Source organism: Hemiscyllium ocellatum, chromosome 4, assembly GCF_020745735.1.
Source record: "Hemiscyllium ocellatum isolate sHemOce1 chromosome 4, sHemOce1.pat.X.cur, whole genome shotgun sequence".
NCBI lineage: Eukaryota > Metazoa > Chordata > Chondrichthyes > Orectolobiformes > Hemiscylliidae > Hemiscyllium > Hemiscyllium ocellatum.
This window is the reverse complement of record NC_083404.1, coordinates 94,313,065-94,336,690: the sequence shown is the minus strand read 5'-3', so window position 1 is coordinate 94,336,690 and position 23,626 is coordinate 94,313,065. Positions and strand designations below refer to the sequence as shown.

General features: G+C 39.0%; 1 protein-coding gene across 5 annotated transcripts; it reads left to right on the top strand.

Moving 5' to 3' along the window:
• The first annotated feature begins 3,115 nt into the window (after positions 1-3,115).
• On the top strand, positions 3,116-15,285 carry rbis (ribosomal biogenesis factor). Of its 5 annotated transcripts, none has more exons than XM_060824399.1 (4): positions 3,116-3,218; positions 5,841-5,966; positions 12,892-13,008; positions 14,046-15,285. In XM_060824399.1, the coding sequence occupies exons 2-4, from the start codon at positions 5,853-5,855 to the stop codon at positions 14,112-14,114; spliced, it is 300 nt and encodes a 99-aa protein (XP_060680382.1). In that variant the 5' UTR covers positions 3,116-3,218; positions 5,841-5,852; the 3' UTR covers positions 14,115-15,285. The 5 variants fall into 5 exon arrangements, with proteins under 5 accessions (XP_060680382.1, XP_060680387.1, XP_060680385.1 ...); XM_060824404.1 differs by lacking the exon at positions 3,116-3,218 and adding an exon at positions 3,225-3,318; XM_060824402.1 differs by lacking the exon at positions 3,116-3,218 and adding an exon at positions 3,225-3,321.
• Positions 15,286-23,626: the final 8,341 nt, after the last annotated feature.

Below are 23,626 nucleotides of genomic sequence, written 5' to 3'. Positions count from 1 at the left end.
ATCCATAGTATTTTGGTTTTATTTCTGTAACTTAATATGAACACATATATGAATTGGAGTCAGGAATATGCCAATCAGCCCTCAAATCTACTCCACCATTTGATAAACATCTTGGCCGATCTGACTAAGGACTACACCTTCCTGTCTATCTTAATTCTTTTAACTCCCTTGTCATGCGACAATCTATCCTATCCATCCTTAAAGTTATACATTGACTTTCCCTACACTGCTCTCTAGGAAAGAGAATTCCCCAGATTAAAGATATTCTGAGAAAATAATTTTGAAATGAATGGCAGTAATATTTCAGCAATACCTCAGTTTTGGTACAAATGCATAAATCTATCCACAAGATCAATACCAGTACCACATAATGGCAGAGTTAACAGTAGGCAATCCAGGGATATATCTCTGAGTTGTAAGTTTTTCAAAGGTTATATAGAAAGATTTTACTGCATTTGTAATCTTATAATTCCAAACTGTTTGTAATCATTATGTTTTACAATTTGCTTATCAGATCAACAGATCCATGTCAGATGCCATATCACTTCTCCCTAGAACATCTTGACACCAAGAACAGCTATGTAAGAATCCTACTCATTGACTACAGTTCAGCCTTCAACACTATTATCCTCTCGAGATTGAATACTAAACTTAGTGATCTCGGACTAAGCCCCACTCTCTGCAACTGGATCCTCTCTTTCCTGACTCACAGGCCACAATCAGTGAAGACTGGGGACAATATTTCAGCCTCACTAACACTCAGCACTGAAGCCCCCCAGGGGTGCTTACTCAGCCCATACTGTACTCACTGTATACCCTTGACTGCATCGCCAAATACCAGACAAATGCCATTTACAATTTTGCTGATGACACAAATCGGTCAGTCGAATCGCAGATGGCAATGAAACAGACTACAGACGGGAGTTGGAAAATCTGGAAAAATGGTGCACTGAGAACAACCTAGCTCTCAATTCTGGAAAAACCAAGGAACTCATTATTGACTTTCGGCGGGATGTTACTCATGCCCCCCTACACATTAACAGCACAGAGGTGGAACGAGTTGACAGTGTCAAGTTCCTGGGAGTGGTCATCCACAACAAGTTTTCTCAGACTCTCCATGTAGACTTATTAGTTACAAAAGCCCAACAATGTCTCTTCTTCCTCAGACCGCACAATGATCACAAGGCAAGTGTGTTCCCTTCCAGTTGGGGAACACTTTAGTGGTTCGAGACATTCAGCCTCAGACCTTTGGGTGACCATCCTCCAATGCAGACTTCAGGACAAGCAACAATGTAAAGTGGCTGAGCTGAGGCTGATAGCCAAGTTCAGTATGCAGGGAGATGGCCTCAACTGGGACCTTGGGTTCATGTCACACTACAGGTGACCCCACTGCAATACAGACACTCTCTCTCACACACTCCTCCATACTCATACACCCACACACACCATCTCTCATGCATATGCTCTCTCTCATACACACACACGTGCACCCCCCTGCACTCACACCCACGCATGAACCTTTTCACAGGCCTCACACACATACTTGACCAAGCTTGCACACATACTCTTTCACATGCCAACACTCACTGTGACTCTCCTGCATGTGCGCACACATAAATTTATGGGGTGAGTTTGTATTTGCAGAATTACTTTTTATTTTGCTCAAAATTCATGTAAGATTCTGTAAGTCCCACTTTAGAAATAGAACCAGTCTGACTCAATATTGGGAGAGACAGACTTCAACCTCACACCTTTAATGCACTGTCTGAACTGAGATAGCAATTATTGTTAGAAAAGCTGAACCTCTTTTGAGAATGTAACTTAAAAGGAATTCTGGGATTTATATATTAAAAGAACCGAAACTAGCGTATCCCATTCTAAAAGGTAAAATACTTAATCTAAGTTTGTTTAATATACCATTATAGCTCCATGACACTGTAACCCTTTTGCGATAAATTCTGTGCCTTATGGTCCACAACCACCTCAAAAGTTAATGTTTCCAAATAAACCTATTGGACTATAACTTGGTGTTGTGTGATTTCTAACTTTGTTGATCCCAGTCCAACACCAGCACGTCCAAATCATATTAAAGCAGTCCCCTTGTTTGGCAACCCCTCCATCTTAAACATCACCTTCCTCTACTGTGTGTACCATTTACAAAATGTACAGTAACAGTACCTTCCAAATCCACAGCCTCTACCCCTGAGGAAGAAAGGTCAGCAGGCAGATGGGAACACCACCACCTGTGAGTTCCCCTCCAAATCACATTTCCCAACTTAAAAATAGATAACCTTTCTTTTATCATTGCTAGTCACAATTCTAGAAATCTACACTTAACAACACTGTAGAAGTGTCTTCAACACATTGAATGCAGACAGATAAAGACAGAAAGAAAATAAATAAGCATTAGCATCGTTTATGACCTCCCAATGCATTTCTGAATTAGTGAACTAGTTTTAAAATGTTAGGTAGGGAAACATTGCAGCCACAAGGTTTCAGAAATAGCAATTTGAAAAAAAAATGATCGGATAAATTGCTTTGGTGTTCAAATAGATCTATGGGATCTTGTCAGCGAACAGATGGTAGGGGACACAGATTAGTGCTTCATTCAAACATGGCACCTCACCTCTATTTTGTGATCTGTTCTTGTTGGTCAACACAATGCTGTTTGTGTGCAAACTGGCTGCGTTTGCGACAAGTTTCCAAAGTTATGAGCCATAAAATGCTTGGAGGTTGTGAACGGTGCTACAGGAATGAAAGTCTCTCATTCAATGACAAGACGCAACTTGCCAGCGTCTGTCCGACAGATAACAATAGAGGCTAACATTTCTGATATTATAAAAGGAAAACCCTGCGGATGCTGGAAATGTGAAACACCAAGAGACTGCAGAAACCCAGCAGGACTGACAGAACCTGTGAAGAGAGGAGCGGAGTTAATGTTTCCGTCTATTGCGGCTCTTCTTCAGAACTGCTTGTATGTGCACAGACTTGAATGCGATAAGTCACTAATTCTGGAACACAATCAAGTTAGAGCAACTACAACCTCCACCTTCTCACACACCAACATCCTCCTCTCTGCTTCATTATAAAACAGGCAGCATAGCGGGCAGCCTCCCTCTGGGGGTCTTTCCGAAGTGAGTGGCGCGCTGTTTGTGACGTTGCAGTGTCCCGGAGCACGCGGTGGTGTTGACCAGGAGCTCCTTCAGTTGCACTTGGGGGTAGGTTCCAACAGTACAGTGTATGTCCTAAAGGAAAAGGGAGATCACTCTACTGGGCCGGGTGGACCTACTGTTGGAATAACTTAGCGGGTTTATGAAGGTGGTGCGTTTTCATTTGAAAAAGTGTAAAATTCTATTTTATATCATGAATTAGTTGAGTTTGTAATAGAGAGGGACGTTTCTGCTCTGTATTTTGTAGTGTTTTAAATTTTACCACTTAATCATTTTTCACTTGTCAGCCATGGCTCAGTTGATGTTACACTTGCCTCTCACAGTCAGGACTGTGGGTTCAATCAAAAACAGATTGGTCGACGGTGCGATACTGCGAGAGTGCTGCACTGTCTGAAGTGTTGCCTTTCAGGTGAAGTATTAACTTGAGAATGCTACTGCCCTCTGAATTGATTGGGTACCTTGACTAATTTTTTTTTAACCTCTTAGTCAACATAAGGTTACATAGATGTCATCACAACACTGGGAGGTTGTATTGTGCAAATTGGCTACTGAATTTCCAACATCCCAACCATAACTAGTCCTCAGAAGTATGTGATTAACATAACAGTGCATTCCAACTTACTATAAATGGACTTACTATCTTCTGATTTTTCAATTATTTGTGCAGCTTGTATATTCCTTTCACCTGTTATGCCCTGGTGCCCATTTCCTTGCCATGTTAATTTACATGTCCTGAACAGTACATGCAAACTACCATATAACTGTATTGGTCCTGCATCCATTAACTTGTAATTTTGTCCACTTCCCTGGAACCTGTTGGAAAGTCCCAGAAATCAAAAGCTCTTCCTCCTGCACAATTTCTCCTGCCATGTTCTTGTAATTTTATTTCTGTATTTGGTAATGCATGACACTGGGAGTGATCCATTAATTGTGGCTTCTAAGATCTAGCTAGTTCATTTGTAAATCTCTAGAATCTGTCTGAAGGATCTCTTTCCCATTTCAACCCAAGTTATTGGTACAGTTGAGCTGTCTAAATGGACTAATCAGTGGCCCCTGTCAGAATGCTGTGGAACTGCTAGGTGACATCAGCATAGAGAGATAACATACCAATTTGTGTTCTAACCTGTGACACAAGATGTCTGCCTGTTTCTTTAACTTTAGAATCCCCCATCACTGTTGCATGCACACTTTTTTTTTTGCCTGCCATCTCTGTACAACTAAGCCAGGGTTGGTCCAAGAACTGGATTGCACTCCCCAGGTGAACCTTTCCACAGACTTGAATTAAATACCAGTTTCCTTCAGAATTCACTATTCAGAATTAAATACCAGTTGGAAAGTGAAATGCATTCATGAGATTCTTGCAATTCTTGTGCTACCTGCTTCATCTTATTTGATGGCTCAGCATGCACTTATTCCTCTTCTGCCTGTATAAACTGCAGTGGCTACACAGAAATGTGCTATCCATGTAAGCCCTGCAATCTACCACAATAGTGCCAGCTACTTCCCTGTCTACACTGAGGCCAATATTTGCTCCAGCTCATGACAGTTTCTGCACATCTGTTTGTCTAGGAGGTGAGAATTGTTGTGGAGTTCCCACTTGAAACCAAATGTGTATTTGGTGGTACTGAGCTGTCCTGCCTTTCCTCTACGCATTGGACTATTAATTGATTTTAATAAGAAGAAAAAGACATTTTTAACAAAATAGTTTCTTGGGATATTTAGTCACTGGCTAGGCCAGCATATATTGTCTGTTCCCAGTTTTCTGAAGAAGGTGGTGGTGAATTGTATTTTTGAATTGTTGCAGTGCTTGGGGCATAGAGCCATTGACAGAGCAATTTGGAAGAGTTTGTGCTGAGATGTTATTTTCACCTTTTCCCCAGGTCAGCGCTGGGTCTTGTGTTCACTTTATTATCTCTCTGTAACTGAGTCATGTAAATATTTCAAAATTTTAATGGTCCTGTGTTGAGATTCTGGTACTAATTACTGTTGATTAAATAGTTTATAATTTGTAGCCTAAATTCCTTGGTTCTGATCAGCAATCCAGCTGTTAAATTATTTTGAAAAATTATTACTTGTATATCAAAGGATTAGGCTTTATTGTTGCTAGATTCTAGAGTGGTGAACAGATCTGGCTGAGACACTGCACTTACATCAAAGCCCAGTCCTTTTGGAATGTTGACAATATAGTTAGCAAAACCTGAGCAACAGGTTCAACACTAATTCACCACTGCAGTTTACTGAAATGGATCTGTCATCAGGGACTGAAATTCTGCCCGTCTGTCTTCAGTGAAATCTGCAAACAAATTGCACACCAGTCAGTTGGACGATCAGTGGAAATCAGCTGGTGAAGTGCTAGATTTCCAGGCATTTCACAGCCCTGAAACCTTATCTCAGCCTATGATGGGTAGAATTAGCACAATGTATTAGAATAAAGAGATATTCCGCCTCTTTGAATTTCTTAGGTTGGTATGGGACATTTTCTGAACACAGATGAGGATAGATTGACACAAGTAGCAGAAAAGAGGGAAGTAACTGTGTCAGTCTTTATTAAGTGAGGAGGAATAGGAAAAAATGCCTAGAATTCCATCAAGATTGGACACCGGTAAGTTTTATGGTCCATAAGCGAGTATAAACAGTATTGAATTGATCCTGTGATTGTTTACCTTCCAGTAACCTATCAAAATGGCAAAGAACAAATCAAAGGCACAGAAACATAAAGATGTCTTCAAAGTTGCCAAAAGCAAAAATCTCAAGGTCAAAAGTAAAACCAAACCCGTAACTTCAAGTCTCAAGAAGGTTAGTGAATACTTCACTGTTGTGCAAGAACTTACTTCGAACCTGTACATTTTAAAATTTCTGTCACTTGGGAACCACAAGGGTGTGATTTATGCCTTTATGCCATTGGCTTTCTTTAGTTGATTTGCTACCTTAAATTTTTGTTTTTGTAGCATGTATATTAATTATTGGGTTTCTGATACTACCTTTCTGAAATTAGGATGATTCTGTTGAGTGTCAGATATTAATATCTCATTTGGGCTTTGGGCATCTAACAGTGCGGGTCTGTATCTCTAGGAGCGTGTAGATATTTGTTACGGGTGTTTGAAATAAAACTACCTTTCTAAATCTGGCTCCTTGCTGAGTATGTTTTTGTCTGAATAGTCTGGCAGGTCCTTTTGAATGATTTTGCTTAATTGAAGGTTACAAATTGCAGTATATCTGTTCCCTCAGGTCTGGAGTAATTATGTCATTTTAATCAGACTATGCTTTGGGAACTAATCTCCTCTAGTGATAAGAAGAGATCTTTAGTACAATAAAGTGACTAGAGTTCATCATTGTATAAGGAAGGCAACTGAGATGGTCTTCAGTGAAACCATGCAGTTAATTTCCTCATCAATAGAATCAGTGACTCAGACTATCAGGGCTGCTGTAGATGCAAGAAGCAATTGATAGGTTGCATGTCACACTGAAAGCCACATTCAGGAACCCACACAATTAAAGGTAAAGGTTTTTATTAACTGAATGTGTAGCTATTAAGAATGTGATGCTGACCAGTTTCTCATCTCAACCCTTCTGGAAACTGTGTGAGAGCTGTGTCATACACCACTGCACTTGACCAGTCCTAATGGAATCAGGTTGGTTAATTGATCATGGCTATGCTTTGAAGTCAGAACTTCTGTTTATGCCTCCAGACAGACACTGCAGAGCAGCCAATATGATGAAACTCCAGTACCTACAAGAATTATAGAGCAGGCATTGAGTTCTCACTTCAAGCACCTTTGAATCTAGTGAAGGCCTGCAATTTAATTCATCAACTATCCAGATTCACTGTCGCTGGGAGAGGTCTATGAAGCTGTAGTGATTTGATAAGTTGCAGTCCCTGAGGAGCAAGCTGTTCTAACAACAGAGTGCTAGACATATGACCCCTTAATGCTGGCACTGGAGATAAATCTTCAGAAAGCTGTCTCATTGCCATCCTCTGAAGACTAGATGACATCTGCAATCACATTTTGCACCCCTTGTTGCTGAGCACAGATTCAAAGGGGCCACTAGTTAATCTAGTCTTGGGTGAAAAAGGCCGTCAAATTTGTGAAAGCCTTGGGAAAACGTCCTGATAGAAGCACTGCTTCTTTCCACTTCTGAGATGTTTTATTTTCAGACTTAACCAGTTTTTCAGGAACCTCTTAGGCTGGCACGTTTTGAAAGAGAATCTTGGGTAGCTTGGAAAAAGGTCTCCTGCATTGTGTTGCAGGTGTGTCTTAATAAGCAGCTAAGTAACCATTTCAAGGAGAAAACACAAAGTTATGCTGCTGGATTAGATGGCATTGATGAAAGATAATTGTGGAAAAGTTGAAGCAAATAGCCTGTTACTATATTATAATCTGCTGTAGTTTATTGATTTTTAAAAAAATACTGTAGGATATAATTTGTGGTACATTTTTTCATAATTCTTTCCAGTATTCTTATCTTAAAGTGGGATATTAAAGTGAAATAGAACATAGAACAATACAGTGCAGAACAGACTGTTGGCCCTCGATGTATCGCCAACCTGTGAACTAATCTAAGCCCATCCCCTGCACTATCCCATCATCATCCATGTGCTAATTAAAGGATTGTTTAAATGCCTCTAATATGGCTGAGTTAACTACATTGGGAAGGGCATGGAATGCACTGCCTGCCACTCTGAGTAAAGAACCTGCCTCTGACATCTGTCTTAAATCTATCACCCCTCGATTTGTAGCTATGCCCCCTCCTACAATCAACACCATCATTCGAGGAAAAAGACTTTCACTGTCTACCTTATCTAATCTTCTGATCACCTTGTATGTCTCTATCAAATCACCTCTTCGCGGCCTTTTTCTCCAATGAGAGCAAACGCAAGTCTCTGAGCCTTTCCATATGAGACCTTCCCTCTGGACCAGGCAACATCCTGGTAAATCCTCTGCACTTTTTCCAATGCTTCCACATCCTTCCTATACCTGAGTGACCAGAACTGTACACAATATTCCACGTGGCTGCACGAGCATTTTGTATAGTTGCAACATGATCTTATGGCTCTGGGACTCAATCCTTTTACCAACAAAACCTGACACACTATATGCCTTCTTAACAGCACTATATCAACCTTGGTGACAACTTTCAGGGCTCAACTTACACGAATTCCAAGATGCCTCTGTGCATCCACACTACCAAGTTTTTTCATTGACCCAGTATTCTTCAAAGGAGAATGACTGTGTTCCAAAATAAACTCAACATTTATTATGAAAAACACATTCAAATTGACGACAACCTTTTGTTTTGGGAATCACTTCAATAAAATCACTGAAAAGAAGTAGCTACCTGAACCATGGAATGGAACCATTTCATTGGAAGCTGAAACCTTGTGTCAATGCGACAAATGATCCAGAGCAGCTAGTGCTTCTGGAAAATTAATTATCGGCTAATAATGTAACAATCATAACAACAAAATGGATAAATTATTAGACCAGAAAGGAAAAGAGAAATATAACCTAGTAGCCATAATAGAGACATGATTACATGGAAACCAAGGCTTGGATATTTGACCTTTCAAAAAAGGCTGGGAACTAGGACAGGTTGGTGGGGTAGCTGTATTAATTAAGGATGACATTAATACAATAGAATTGTAGAGTTCCTACAAGTATAGAAGCAGGCTATTTAGCCCATCAAGTCCACAGTGACCCTCCAAAGAGTATCCCACCCAGATCCACCACTCTCTCCCTGTAATGCTGCATTTCTCATGGCTAATCCACTTAGCATATATATCCCTGGATACCATGGCATTTTAACATGGCCAATCCAGCTAACCTGCACATCTTTGGATTGCAGGAGGAAACCAGAAAAAACCCACGCAGACACAGGGAGAATGTGCAAACTCCACACAGGCAGTCGCCAGAGGCTGGTATCAAACCTGGTCCCTGGTGCTGTGTGGCAGCAGTGCTAACCACTATGCCACGTGCAATCCCAATGAGAGAGAACTTTGGCTCACTACAATTTGGTTTGAGATTAGCAATGGGAAAGATGAGAGGTCACTAACAGATCCCCTGGATGCACACTGAACAATAATAAATCAGCCATGATCTTATGACAGGATAGGTTTGCTACTCTCGCTCCCAGGTCCTGTGTTCCTCGTTAGGCATATCTAGATAATTGAATGTTTGCAGTTAGATTGGTGGGATTGGATTCAAACCCAAATCTTGAGTAGTTTTGATCAGCTTATAATTAGAAGATTCAACATGACTGTATGTAAAAGAAGTTTCAACATTGGTGCTGCCTGAGGTTTTGTAAAGGAGTGATTTCAAATGGCAGTCGCATTTTAAAGATCGAGGAAAGCATGAAGGAAGAGCCAGTTCTGTGCAGAATTGGAATTGGAGTTCTTGAGAAGAACCAGCAGAATGGCTGACCTGCCCGGACAGGATTGGAATGTGTTAAACCAGCCTAATCTACATTTTATAAAGATATGGATGAGTTTAAAAATTTATCTATGGCATGTGAATTTCATTGGATCGGCCAGCAATTCTTGGTCATCCTTCTTGGTGGTGAATTGCTGCAGTTTGTTGAGTGTAGGTTGACCCACAATGCCGTTCGGAAGGAAGTTACTGTTTAAAATTCAAAGATTGCCCATTGAAAACTGAGATTAGGCAATCTCTTTCTTTCCAAGATTTAAGAGTATTTGGAACTCCTTTCCTGAAAAGATGGTGGGATCATAGTCCTTGTATATTTTTAAGATGGATAGTGGTGCAGAGGTGAATAATTTCTTGTTAGGGGATTATTGGAAAAGTGAGCATGCTAATTTGAGGTTACAATCAGATCAACTTGATCTAAATGGGGGAGCAGGCTGGAGAGACTGAGTGATCTACTCTTGTTCGTTGTTCATAAAGTTAAAATTGGAACCAATTCAGTGCAAAGGAGAAGAGAAGTAAGAGGATTGTATGGTAGTCAATGTTTGGACATGGAGGAGAATCGCAAAACACAGTTAATAGAGGTATATTTGATTTTTAACTTTCAGTAGGGCTACTGAGTACTGTTTGATGTCAGAAACTTAATTAAAAGTAGTACGCTTTCCTTTATTGATTAGTGGATTGAGTATAGGAATTTGGAAAGCTTTACAGGACATCAGTTAGCCACTTTTGGAGTATTGTGTGCAGTTATGGTCTCCCTCCTATAGGAAGGCTGTTGTGAAACTTGAAACAGTTCAGAAGATATTTACATGGATATTGCCATGGTTGGAAGGTTTGAGCCATAGGGAGTGGCTAAATCAGCTGAGCTGTTTTCCCTGGAGCGTTGGAGGCTGAGGGCTGACCTTATCGAGATTTATAAAATCGTGAGGGGCATGGATAGGGTGAATAGACAAGGTCTTTTCCCTGGGGTAGAGGAGTCCAGAACACGAGGGCATAGAATTATGGTGAGAGGGGAAAGATTTAAAAGAGACTTCTGGGGCAGCGTTTTCACAGAGAGGGTGGTGCGAGCATGGAATGAGCTGGAGGCTGGTACAATTACAACATTTAACTGGCATCTGGATGGATATATGAATAGGAAGAGATTAGAGGGATATGGGCCAAGTGCTGGCAAATGGGACTAGATTAATTTAGAATATCTAGTCAACATGGAGAAGTTTGACTGAGGGGACTGATTCTATGCTGTACATATCTATGATTCTCTTTCAGCATATTAGCTATTTATTTAGTATGTTTCCTGCAACTACAACTTCTCCTTCAATGACAGATTTCAGCTCTCTGTTCTCAGTTTTCAGCCTCTTTAAATAAGGATATTTCGAACACCATACAATTTTTCCCATTAGTCAAATCAAGTGAAGTGGCCAAGGTCCTTGTACCATAATTCCAAGTTTGACGTCTTTGTTTTTGATCACAGATGTTCTTAAGTAGAGGTATGAAGTTGTGTATGAAGTTCCTGCTTTCTGTTAATCATGTCTATTCCTCGCACAGCTTTCTTCTGAACTCCAATATGATTTTAAAATGTCTTAGATGGTGAACCAGTTGCAAGCTGTTTTTATTGTGGGTTGTTTGCATTGTTGGTCTTTGTCTGCTAATTGGTGATCCTGTCGGGCTAAATGTTGATCATAATCTGGTATTTACTGCATCGATTCCATTGTGAATATATTTCCTCTTTGATGTGCTTTATTAGTGGGTGGCACAGTGGCTCAGTGGTTAGCACTGCTGCCTCACAGTGCCAGGGACCCAGGTTCAGTCCCTGCCTCGGGTGACTGTGCAAACTCCACACAGACATTCTCCCTGTGTCTGCGTGGGCACCCTCCAGGTGCTCCGTTTTTTTCCCACAATCCAAAGATGTGCAGGTTAGATGAATTGGCTATGATAAATTGCCCATAGTGTTAGATGTATTAGTTAGGGGTAAATATGGGGAATGGGTCTGGGTGGGTTACTCTTCGGAGGGTCAGTGTGGACTTGTTGGGCCGAAGGGCCTGTTTCCGTACCGTAGAGAATCTAATCTAATCTGTGCCTTTATAGCGGACTGTTGATCTTACGTTTTGATATTTAACGCTTCAAATATAATCTTTCCTCATTTCCAGACAGGAAAGTGATGCAATCTAAAAATAAAAAATTGCTCAATTTAAAATGTGTATTTGTGTTATCTTCTTCGCATGTGCCTGTTTGCTTGACTGGTTTGGTCACAGAAGTAGCCTGTTATTTTGACACATTTGGCACACCGTCTGATTGAGATTAAAACTTCTGCTTCCACTATCATTTTTGTTTTGGAAGCTCTTCAAAGCAGTAGAGCCCAACACACAAGCAGCCACTGAGAGATTTAGCCATCGAGACAGATATGTTCACTGTTTCTGAAACACAGAACCCATCTTTAACAGTTGCAGTCATTGTAGAGTAGCTGTCGACAGGGTTATATCCACAATAGCTCAAGAATAGCCTTCATTGTGCTAGAATTTGGTGACTGTTTATCCCTTTTTCTTTCTTTTTGACACTGAGTGACCCAAACCAGTGACCTCACGATGCAAATGTTAATGATTGGAATTGTCCTTTCTTGCACTCATCCGCACACTGCATACTAATCCTGTATTTCATATTAATGCTTTTTAATGTCACTCAGGCACTTGATGTTAGCAAATAGAATGTGCATTGCAAGAACGTGGGAACCACACTAATGGTATACTTGCTAGACTTGATGCTTTCTAAGCAATGTGAATACAGTATTGTTCAAACCTGTGCTGTCCTCGCAGATTATCTTTCTGAACGAATAAGAACAATTTGGTTCATTTTTTTTATCCAGTGCTTCTGTTCAGTTATTTTAAATACACTATTTGTGAATTTGCTTGCTTGACTTTCATTGGAAAATTGCTTCTTTTTCTTATGCTTAACTATTATATCAATATAAATTTCAAGCAATTTTAAAAACTGATAAATGGGAGGGGGAGGGTGCGAGAAATACATTCTTTTATTCCAGAAGTTGACCTTTCCAGTACTTTTAAAAATCAATTTAATAAGCTTTGAAGAAACCCAACCAGGGTTGTTAGCTTAAATTTACCAAAATATGAGTGATATGAGTAAGACTGCCAGCATTGCTTTGAAATGCTTCACCACAGGTGGCTATGAAAGTCACCAGCTTTGCATTTTTTAAAATCTGACGTGTGCACAGATCATATAATGAAATTATTGCTCAGGCAGTGTAGCTCACTGCCTACAAGGAGTTAAACTTTATATTTTGTTCTGAACAGATTAACATTGTGAATAATGAAAAGGTCTGTAAAGTCAATAAAGCTTTTTCAGAAGTGCGAAAAGAGGTCCAGAACCTATCCAAAGACACTTCAACATCTTCAAAGAAACCACTGCAGGTAACTGATTATTTTATCCTAAACAAGTCTTGAAAACTTTTAGAAGATTATGGATACCCCTGCAACTAATTTATAGTCTGGCTGAGTCTATGGTTTGATTTATTTGTAAGATTTATCCGGTTTCATGTCCTGACAGTTTTCAAGTAAAGCAAGAAGCTCCCCCAGTGAGTTGGGTTAAATCAGTTCCTGTGAAGTTCAGCCTTGCAAACTTTTTCAGTTCTGCTTGTTACAATTTGCATGCTTTTCTAATGTGGCATTGGCAACTTGTCTTGTACGAGTGCCTATATGCAGACTATCAAATGGGAGCATTTTCTTTCTCCTTCTTTTCTCTTTTTAAAGGCATTGGGTCCTTACTGTGATATGTTTCAACAACTTTGTTACTGTACAACTGTACACAAATTATCATGTGTAGACCTATAAAGTGAGCATAGCAATATAGGTGAACATTTGGCTAAACCTCATCCCAACTCTGTTTTTGTCTGAGGTTTTCACATTTCCACCTTTCAGCAGGTGTCATTGATGAATGGAGATACTCTGACTCGGTGACATTTATTGTCGTAGCTACAGAGACGGCTAACTCCGGACAGATGGGGAATCAAACATTGGACCTTGCTGTTTAATATAGTTTAGCTACTCATATGCCATATTTGCCAGACAAAGCAGCAGACTGCTGTGCTACTTTTTTTAACTGCTGCTTCCAGGACCAGTAGTTTTACCAGCAAGAACAGCAGGTCTGGCAACATCTGTGGGTAGAAAGCAAAACAACATTTTGAGTTTGGTGACTTTTCAGAACTCTGATTTTTTTCTATTCTGTTTTTATGCTCTCCATGTGCAGTTCTTTGCTTTAGTGTTAAGAGCATGCAGCTACATGGGTGTAATCTTAAAAGGTCTTAAATTATAATGTAGCACGCAAGTAATGACTATATTGGGGATTTGGTATCAATATGCATTTATATTTACAGTCAATAGCTAAATAGATATTGACTGTAATATAGTGCAACCCTAGTAATTTAAAGTCCTATTTTGCTTTATTTCAGATACCCAGGTCGCCACCTGCTGAAGTGCTAAATATGGATGCTACCACTCAATCGTTTTCTCAATTATGAAGTTCAAAGACTACTTTAGCTGGACTTGTACATCAAAAAAAGTGTATAGTGGACAACGTCTTTTGGGATTGAAGTTAGAGAATTTTAGCCCTATAAGTCAATGCCACACGCACACTGTCAAAAATGATTAGTCAGTTTTCTTTGGTATAAAAGTTGATGAGATTCTTCATTCTTTTTTAACAAACTAGAGACTAAAGATAAAATGCATTTATCTTTCTCTATAAAAGAAACCAATTTGGAAATCATTCACAAGAATACTTTTAGCAGATACTTAGGAAATTAACTTCAGTTGTAAATGTGATTTTAAAACAAAAAATTACATTGCATATTTGTTTGAATAGTATTGGTGAAAATGGTGAGAATTTGAATACTCTTAAAGTATGAAAAATTAAATCTAATTTACTTTATTATAGCTCCAACAGTGAGTTGCTTTGTCTATACAATAATCCAGTTGGTTTTAGCATCTATTTTATACTCAAAGGCAGTAATTAATTATTGTTCTTTTCTATTTGTCACCCTTCACGTAGAACTGCTCAAATGGTGGAAGTAAACAAAATAACGCAAGACTACTTTAAAAAATGAGGCTGTTCTAAATAAGTGTAGTCAGAAGTTGAAATGATAAGACACTAGTACATTTTTCAGACTTACTAATTATGACTTCTCAATAGGGGCTCTATGGTTAGAATGTTCTGAGCTGCCCCCTTCCTGGCTGCTGTGCCTTCAAGAGTACTGTACACCCCTTTGTTTCTTAAGTGCAAGCAACTCCAAGAATTTTTTCATCTTGTGGCTAAGCAGATCAGGAAGTCTTGTAATAAGAGAAGAGGTTAAAGTATATTGAGATAATGCAAATTCCTTAGTTTTAAAATTATTTCCATATAATGGCACAGTTCATACTTGAAGTATACTTGAACCAAGAGGTTAATCAAGGAGGAATACAAGTTGAACAGAAACCATTGCAGGTAAAGAACAGAGACTTGGAGTATTGGTACTGCTAGAATAGTTATAACAGTTAATGAATGCACTTTAGTTTGCAATTTCACACAGGATATGTGCAACAACCATAGTAGAACTGTGGTCATATATGTTACTATTATATGCAGTCTGTGTGCACTCTGCAGCCTTTTCTATTGATCTGCACAGTCCAGAAATAAACAGGAATCATTCATGACTATGATTGTCTCCTTGTATGATCCTTTAAAACTTGCCTTTAGTTTCTGTTCTTTGACTGAGGCATCATCTTAGGATATTTGCTTCGTATTGCAATTTATCACACAATTAAGCCCAGATTAGTTGTTTGAGTTAAAGTTTGCTTCCTGCCAATTAATCTCTGAGGCATTTAAATTATTAGAAGAAACACTCTAGACCTTTTGGCCTTGAGCTTGCTCCACCATTCAATAAAATAATGAATGATCTAGTTGTGGCCTCAACTCCATTTCTCCCTCTCCCTTCCGTAGCTGTTGACTTCCTTGTTGAGCAAAACAAGGCTGAAACTCCCCCCTTGAGTAAAATCAGTGAGCCACTCTTCGGTGCTGTCTGTGGAAGAGAACTTTACCTGTGAGATGGCTAATAGTTAAACAGTGTCTGTTATATTGTTTCTTTTTTACCTCCGTCCACTTTTTTTTCTTAATAGTCTTAATAGATAAATGCAATACCCAATATACTTCCTTCTTAGGCTTTGCACTGTTAATTTTACAATCCTGTAATCTGAATGGGTAAGAAGATACGTTGTGGTTTGCCCAGCTAATTTAGCTTTGTGTGCCTGGTTCCTTCGGCGTAATGTTATCAGTTTGCACATCAGCAATGTTTTGATGCAAAATAGTGTGATAGATGGGCACGAGCACTTCTAATGAACACCAGATGCCATTCATTCATCTGTGTTATAGAAAATTATGGATCATTATAAAAGAGACCTAAGGGGCAACTTTTTCATGTAGACGGTGCTGCATGTATGAATGAGCTGCCAGAGGAAGTGAGGTTGGTACAATTACAGCATTAAAAGGCATCTGGATGGGTATGTGAATAGGAAGGATTTAGAGGGATATGGGCCAAGTGCTGGCAAATTCTATTATATTAGGTTAGGATATCTGGTCGGCATGGAAGATTTGGACCGATTGGAAGATTTGTTTCCATGCTGTACATCTCTATGATTCTATGTCCATTCTAACTTTGCATTTAACACTCAACGAACAACAGTATATTGAATAATTAGCTTTGACATCAAGAACTTTCTGTAATATTTTGACAAATAAGAAAATAGAAATGTTCATTTAGGATAGTGGAACAAAACTGTCCACTATCTCAATCTGTCTAATAGATATGGTAATAGCATATATTGGAAAAATAAGACCTCTGTCAAGGAATCAAGGTGCATAGTTGTTCCATGCTGTTCCAAATTGTGGCAGAGCTTTCTATCATACTCCTGGACTCTGGAATTCACTTCGTAAATCTCTGCTCTTTGAAGGAACTTTAAAAGATTTGGAGATTACAAAGTGAAATTCAAAAGAATTAAGGGTCTTCAAGACAGGAATATGGAGTTGAGATCAGTTGTTAGTTTATTGAATGGTGGAGTAGGTTCAAGGTGCCACCCTATCTACTCTTGCTCCTAATTATTTTGTTTGTGTGCAAACGCTAATTGATTCGTGCCACTGGAACATTTCTGGAATTGGAAAGTGACAAGTATAATTGGTGACTTCACCAACAACTGAGCTGATTGGTGACTTCATTTTGTTCTAGTTTCTTCAATGACATTAATCCAGAGTTTCTATATCCTGGGTTCTGATTACAGAGGGGGAAAAAAAGCCTTTGTCACCACTTTAAGGCAATGGATAAATACCTCCCAGAAAGGACAGTAATCCCTGAAGACATGGGAAACATTATATCAAAATAGAGGATTTACAAATACGTAAAAATAATTGAAGAATGACAAGAAAATTAAGAACTGTGGAAAAAGTGTATCTGTTTTATTTAAAATCAACCTTTATTTGGATAGTGCTAAAGATATGAAATTATATTATTAATGATGTGACTGCTGTAAAGTTAACTTAGTCTCATGTGAAAGTTAAAATTGTAGGCTAGCAACCAAGCCTCTAAGTGTGAAGATTAAGCTGTACCTATTTTCGATGCGGGTGTTTCAGATTTGATATCTTGAGTGTTTAAAGTTTTGCTCTTCAATAATACCATTTTCATTGTAGCTTAATCTTCATAATATGCTTCTCTGGAATTTAGAAGAATCAAATCTAGATAGTCAAGATGATAAAAGGTGTGTATGCTACCTCTTGTTGGGCATTCCAGGATGAGAGGTCATAGTCTTAGGATAAATGGTAGCAAATTTAAAACAGAATTGAGGAGAGACTAGTACTCTCAAAGGGTTGTAAATCTGTGGAATTTGCCACCCTAAAGTTTGGTAGGTGCCTGGGGCAGTGAGTAAATTTAAGGAGGAGTTAATTTTTTAATTGGTAATGGGTTGAAAGGATATGTAGGGAAGGCAGGAAAATGGGGGTGAGGAACATATCAACCAAGATTGAATGGCAGCACAGACTCAATGGCAGAAAGGCCTCATTCTGCTCCTATAACATATGAACTGGTTAAGATTTAGACATGTATGAAGATTTTGTTTTGCTGGCTCTGCATACAGTAGTACCAGGAACAAGAAGCCAAAGAAGACCAACCAGTATTATAAAAACATTAAGGTGTGTCATAGAAAGGAATACTCATGATTTCAGCGCTATACTAATTCTGCACCAACAGAAGCAGAGGAAATTATTTTGACACCATTTGCTACTGTTCAGCTTATGATAAGAATGTATTATGTTAACTTGAAAAGGAGCGGAGGATATTAAAATACTGTAAAAGGGAGTATTTCCATCTCTTCAGAACCATGTATCATTTAGTAATGCTTTTAAAACCTCAAACAAGATAATGCTATCACTATATAATGTGGTAAGTGTAGCATTTAAAACCACACCCCGACACGCAAAACAAGTTATTTAGTGTGCTATGCCTGTATTTGTTCTTAACACTTGAGAAATTAGAACTTTATTTGTAAACTCATATTTTAGATTTAAATCTGCATTTGAAGATGCAGTTGATAAACAAGTGCCACAACATTACAAATGTGTTTTTTCACATTTGTAATGTTATAAATTAGTTTGATTAATTTCTAACCATTTTAATATCCAAAACTGTTCATGATCTTTTTAATTGACTAATTAATTGGATCTTCCCTATTCAGGCCTTATTTCTAAATATTCTAAGGGGGTGTTAGGTTCAAGTTTCTTTTAGATGGATGATTCTTCTGATGGCCGAATCTAAAACTAGGGAGTTTTAAAAGTAAGAGGTTGCCTATTTAAGACCGAACAAATGCATTTTTCTTTGTTCTGAGGGTTGCAAGTCTTTGGAATGTTTACTCAAAAGGTAATGGAAGCAGAATCTTTGAATGCTTTTATGGGCAGAGATGGATAGATCCTTAGTAAGGAAAGGGTGAAAATTTATCCAAGAAGTGTAGATGGAAACGTTGCCTTGAGGTTGCTCTTATTGAATGATGGAATGAGGTTGAGAAGCCAAGTGGACTCTTCCTCTCTGAACTTTGTATGTTTTGGTGCACTCCTAAAATTTTAAGTATTTAGTTGTACATTTTTTAATGGGTGCTTCCTTCCTCCCGTATCTTCATGCACCACGTTTAAATTTTTACTTGCTGTGGTGCCATCTGGTGGTTAGGCTATAGCCTGAATTTTGCCAATTTTGACCTTCAAACCCTCTTGAGCCCTGCATGAATTTCTCATGAACCCATAAGTCAGTTGTCTCAATGTGCTTAATTTTGCTTCAAACTTTCTGATGACCCGATCAACAAGTTACTTTCACCAGGTTGGAAAATTCTGCCCACAGTATTTCCAGATAACCAGATGGCTTGCTGTTTAGTGTGTAGAAGGGAAAAGTTGCTTTCTGCTTGCACAAAGTTTGTAAGCTTTTTTTCAAAAAAGCTTGACTTGGGGGCCAAGCACAAAGTAAAGAGTGACATTACAGAAACTCTAAATTCATTGGTTGGTAATATTTGCTAATTTGGCAACTTTCAGATTGAAGGTAAATAGGAGAAATATTTACAAATTACACATTAAAAGACAGTTTTTTAAAATTCCTAAGTAACAGATGCAAGATGGGGGTGATGTGTTGTACCTGCAAGATGTGGGAACTGGTGTAATCTGTTGTAATTCTTAGTGACAGCTGTAACAAAAATTGGTTGCTTGAGAACTTAAGTGGAGCTGGAGTCTGAGCTTCAAAATACTGCGACATATCAGGAACGGGGGTGGTTGCAATTATATGGACTGTCACCCATCTGCTGAATGTGTCTTTGTAAAGTAAGTCTGGAGAAAGATGCAGTGGTATATGTCAAGGTTCGTCCTGAGCACCTCAGTGTCACAGGAATCCACTTTAAGGTCTATTCCCCAGATGCATACAGAGCCAAACATTAACTGCATGGAGGACCATCAACTTTGATGAGAGGCCCTCTTTGCGTCTGCCCGAAACTTGCTGGTCTTACAGTTGGCCTCTACCAAATGTTGCAGACTGGTACATTCCAAGTTCCATGACTACGTACTGAGGGTCTTACTAAAGCTGCCACCAAGGCACAGTGGGGAAATACCACTGACTAGGTCTTTCTGCCGAAGTTAAATGGGGGTCCATTCAGTTACCAGACCCTCCCAATACCTCAAATATAAATAAATATAATCTTATACAAATAAGAAATGCCTTTGGAGTTTGATTCCATCCAGCAAACAAAACCAATGTTTATTTCTTCATATGCTACTGTACAGAGCTGAACAACTTCAGTGGTAAATTTATACATGTTTTTAGTAATAAAGTATAATTTTGAAATTAAAAAAAGTTTAGTATTAAATATTATTGTAACCTGTTTCCAAATAAATTTAAGGGTGTGTGTTTGTAGTGATTTGAATGCCTCAGTACTGTGGGACACCTGGGAAATTCATTCATAACATTCTTATTGCAGTTGTTCTAACTTGTTTAAGGAGGAACTAGACAACAGTACCATATCATGAAGAAGTAACATTAGACAAATTAATGAGGCTAAAGGCTTTCCCTAATGTCCCCTTCCCCTAATGGCTTGCATCCTAGGATCCTCAGCAAGGAAGTTAGAGATAGTGGATGCATAATGTGAAACCCCTATTCAAAAGGATTGAGGCAAATTAGCCTGATATCCATTGTCGGAAAAGTATTAGAATTGACTATTAAGCAAGTACTAGCAGAACATTTGGAAAATCACTTCGTATGGCTTCATGAAGGTGAAATAGTGTCTAACTTGTTCATGTTCAAGCAAGGAATCTTAACCAGCAAAGAAATAGGGGACCTGGTAGCTGTGTTAACTGCCAGAGGTGTTTGACAAGGTACCTCATAAAGGGTTAAGTCATAAGATTAGAACCCATGATGTTGGAGATAGTAGTATATTAGCATAGGTAGAGAATTGGCTAAACAGCAAGTGGGAACAAATGTTTTTGTGTTGGTAACCCATGACCAGCTTCCATATGGATCAGTGTTGGGTCCACAACTGTTCACTTGGAGGGAGGATGTGAATGTGCTGCAGTCAAATTTGTAGACCACACAGAATTGGTGGAAAGGCAGGTTGTGAGGGATTCAACAGTTTAGAGAGATTGATATGTTAAGGAAGTGGACAAACAGTTGGGAAAATGTGAAGTTGTTCATTTTGAAAGGGGGAACAGTATTATTTAAATAGAGGAAATCTGCAGAAAACTGGAACAAAAGACACTTTGGGGGGGTACTTGTACACAGAATACAGAAAGCTAGTACACCGGAGCAGCAGCTGCTAATCAGGAAGGCTCATGAAATATTGGCCCTTATAATAAGAGGTTGGAGTATGAGAGTTGGGAAGTTTTACTACAACTGTACAAGGTGGCACAGCTGGAGTAGTGAGCAGTTTGGGCTCCCTTATTTAAGGAAATATTTCATTATAGCAGTTCAGAGAAGGTTCACTTGTATCATCCCACATCTTCTGAGCAAAGGCTTAAATAGGTTGGGACTTGACTCACTGGAGTTTAGAGAACGAGAGATGATCGTCGTCATACAGAAAGAAAGCTTAAGAGGCTTGACAGGTTAAAATAATATGTTTCCACTCATGGGAGAATGTAGGACCAGAGGGCATAGTCTCAGACAAAAAGGGTACCAACTTAAGACTGATATGAGGATGAACTTCTTCTCTAAATAGGGTTTTGAGTCTTTGGAACTCGCTGCTACAGAGAGGTGTAGAGGTGGAATCCTTGTGTGTATTTAATGCTAAGATAGATAAGTTCTTGATCAGTAGGGGAATCTGGGGTTATGGAGAAAATGAATGTGAGGAATATCAGTTCAATCATGATCCTATTGAATGGCACAGCAAGCTCTCAGGGACAAATGGCCTACTTCTGTTCCTATTTCTTATTGTCTGATATATAGTTTACCATTTGTTTGTGCTTCTTTAAATTTCCTAAAGGAGGTGTTAAAACACAAGTAGAAGTTTCAAATGAACATTCTACAGACAATACACATAAGAGAGAGAGGATTGCAGATGCTGGAGATCACAGTTGAAAAATGTGGTGCTGGAAAAGCACAGCCTGTTAAATGTGCGTAACCTTGCTCACTTATGATGCCCTGCAATTTATCAAATCCATAGATTTATTTTTAAAACATAACTATCCAGTCTTGTTCATATAACAATTCAATCCACTTTAAAGGAAATATTTGGTTTCATACTAACTCGGATGGAAACCATTCATGTCTTAATCAATTTGTCAGAGAAATGAGCTGAAGCACAACATATTGCACACGTCAACATGATAAATTTTTTTTAAAAAAATTCATTTCGGTTGTAAATTCATAATATCCAGCTTGAAGGATACCGCTAATGTTGAAAAATAGAGTGCATATTTATAGGTGAATCAAACTCAGTGGGGAACAGCCATGCTCTGCCCAATGGTGAGCAAAGTTAGAAATCACAACACCAGATTATAGTCCAACAAGTTTATTTGGAAGTACAAGCTTTCATCAGGTAACTGTTAAGGTTCTTTCAGATGGATGATTCTTCTGATGGCCAAATCTGAAACTAGGAGTCACTGCTTAAAAGTAAGAGGTTGCTGTTAGCCTTGTTCAATTTCAACGGCAATTTCCACTTTTTGTTTGTTTCAGATCCCTTGTCATTCATAGTTTTATTTATTTTACCATCTAAAAGATGCACTGTAAAATTCACCTAAGATCCTTAGTAAGAACCTTTCAAACTGCCAACCACTTCCGTCTAGAAGGACCTGGGCAGCAGATACACAAGAACACCACCACCTGCAAGCCCCCCTCCAAACCACTCACCAAGCTGACTCAGAAATAGATTCCTTTTCTTCACTGTCAAAATCCTGGAATTCCCTCCCTATCGGCATTGTGGGTCCACCTACAGCTCATGGACTGCAGTGGTTCAAGAAGGCAGCTCTACCTCCTCAAGGACAATAGTGACAGACAATAAATGCTAGCCTAGCTAACAATGCTCATGCCCCACAAGTGAACTAAAACAAAATCCATAAGTCTACTCTCGTGGTGTTATAGGACTCTCATTTTCCTTCCACCATAAGAAGAGGTGGGAGTTAAAAGAAGACAGCATTGGAACCATGCTTTGAACAGGAGCCTTGTTTATGGCATGCTATCAGCTGACGATTGGATAACACTCATCTTTATCTACAGATTGCAATATCTTTTCACTGTCTGCTACAGTAGTGTCCATCTATTCTTCCCAGCCAGATTATAGTTGTCCCTCTTGCCAGTATGGAGCCAGGGAATTCCTCCTCATAGTCAAGAGTTCTTTCACTGCTTATGGGCTGTATGCTTCTACAAGTATAAAATGGAGCAAAGCTCAGTCAGCTCACTGTTGACTCTGCAACCAATGTCATTGGCTTATTTAGATTAACTGCATGTCTCACCATTGGCTATGTTGAAGGACTCAGCAAGTCCCTGGCACACATTATTTACATTTAGCAGCAGCAGGACATCCAGGTTTCTCAGCTGATATGACCACTTGAGGTTGAATATTCAAGGTCCTGTTCTGAAACTCCGGCATACACCTTGATACAAGACAACTGAATACTCTTAAACTCTGCAACCAATTCTTGTGAACTTATGCTGCTGATCTTCTCAGCTATTTGCAGTGAAGTCATGATGGGAAGGATAGCTTCTTTTATCTACTGCAAAGAAGGACCTCACTTTTACAAGGCCCTTGAGATTAGCATCAGAATGTTAAGAGGCAACCCTACATCAAGTCCCATCTCGCTCTCCCTTCCTGGATCTCTGGAGCTTGTATTTTCTGTTGTAAAAGGCAGTCACAGTAACAGGTGCCTTGGAATGTTTAAAGAGGAATCACACTTCTTCATTTCTGTCTCAATTTTAACACTTGAGGCCAATAATTGTCAGCTAATTTATCTTCTAGCTAATATGCTCACCACTGACAAAAATTGGATCTACAACAACTA

Coding starts and splice junctions, on each gene's coding strand:
- rbis (XM_060824399.1), top strand. CDS start 5,853: ATGGCAAAGAACAAATCAAAGGCACAGAAACATAAAGATGTCTTCAAA. Junction 5,967..12,891: donor TAACTTCAAGTCTCAAGAAG/GTTAGTGAATAC, acceptor TGTTCTGAACAG/ATTAACATTGTGAATAATGA. Junction 13,009..14,045: donor CTTCAAAGAAACCACTGCAG/GTAACTGATTAT, acceptor GCTTTATTTCAG/ATACCCAGGTCGCCACCTGC.